At 33.9% G+C, this 1500-nt stretch overlaps 1 protein-coding gene across 1 annotated transcript in view; it reads right to left on the reverse strand.

Moving 5' to 3' along the window:
• Positions 1-1055, reverse strand: part of LOC117282968 — a 4983-nt gene extending 3928 nt beyond the window's left edge. The window contains exon 1 of the mRNA XM_033754832.1: positions 791-1055. Coding sequence (XP_033610723.1) covers positions 791-890 — 100 coding nt within the window. The 5' untranslated portion in view covers positions 891-1055. The remainder of the gene's footprint in view (positions 1-790) is intronic.
• Between the last annotated feature and the right edge of the window lie 445 nt (positions 1056-1500).

A 1500-nucleotide genomic window follows, 5' to 3' on the forward strand; every position in this document is an offset into this window, starting at 1 on the left:
AAAGAAATAATACTTTGCAATTTCTTGTAAAGAAGCAAAACATAACCGACTTATTGTACGAGTTTGCCTTCATCAGCTTACTTTTCTTTCTTTAGGAAAACTAAAGGAGGATTATTTTATATTAAAAAATGAACTGCTTTAAATATTCAAGAAATCATATGACCCTGCGGTCAAATGAAACTGTATCACAATTGAGTATCAGTAATCTTCCTGGGCAATACAGGGCCAGAGAGCATCTAAAGCTGACAGTCTCACTGTCATCTGTTAGCTGATTGTCTATAAAGTGTGACAGTATCAAAGACTCACAACACTAAGGGCCTGCATTGCATGTTACTGCGACAGAATTACTTCTCAGAACGATTCATGAAGTGCCAAGTTCCAGGATTCCAGCCTGTTGGATTATGAGGANTATTTAATTCAGTTGATTTCTGGAGATAGTGATCAAAGGTGATTGAGAAGAAATGGCAGGAAATTACTAGACTGTGCCCTGTACTCTACGTGTGTTAATTGAATTTTCAGCGAGACTGTGATAAAGCAGTTGACAGGATGGACTAACTAAATATCATAAACTTAGTGTATGTGCATCAATGAATTGGAATGTATGTAGAAATGCAGTAGCGCTGCATCTATAGTCCTGTATCGTGTGACTGTAAAAGTGCATTAAATGCAATCATCCAATCCACAACCCCATATTNAGATGCCATAATTGCAATCATCCTATCCACAAACCCATGATATTTGTATTTCATACACCTGACAATAACATTCAACTTCTTGTGAGCTACAGTACCTGAAGCATTAATTGCACTTCTTGTGGCTTCTCCCTCATTCTCTTCTTTCTCTTTCCTGGAAATATCTTTCTCTTCCATCCGTCTATTGATTTTCTCCATGTTCGTTCCATTGTCACCTAAAATATTGTTGATTATAATATAATAGTAGTAGTAGTAGTAGCAGCAGTTTTAACCCATTCCATTTTATTAACAAGAATTATTGGAAAGAAGCACCAATGACATTTTGCCAAAATTCACTTGGTACCAAAAAGGAACATAGAGTAAAGAGAGATTTAATATTTGCATTTATTTATAGACCTACTGTATGAACTGATTCATNATAAATAACAAGTTCAACATAGATATAATTACAAAACTAACTACAAATAACAGAAAACAAAACATTGCAAAAAAGCAGAACATTACAGAGAATTCAGAAGAACAAAAAACAAAAACGAAATGGGCAACATTCATATATATAGGAAAAGAAACAAGAAATANGGGCCCAGTGCTAATATCAGCACAGTTAATTAAATGTTTTTTAGAAATGGGACATTTTTTTGGTATATACACACACACGCAAACAGATATACAAACGTATATCAATTTGACATATTAATTGATTAGTGAAAGCTAGCAGTAAAATCTTGTAAGCTCTTGTAGAAACTAGATGACTTTCGTTGTAGGGTAGTTGAAATATTTCTGTAATAAGTTATACCATCATGTGTAC

Source organism: Cryptotermes secundus, unplaced genomic scaffold (genome assembly GCF_002891405.2).
Source record: "Cryptotermes secundus unplaced genomic scaffold, Csec_1.0 scaffold13054, whole genome shotgun sequence".
Lineage (NCBI taxonomy): Eukaryota > Metazoa > Arthropoda > Insecta > Blattodea > Kalotermitidae > Cryptotermes > Cryptotermes secundus.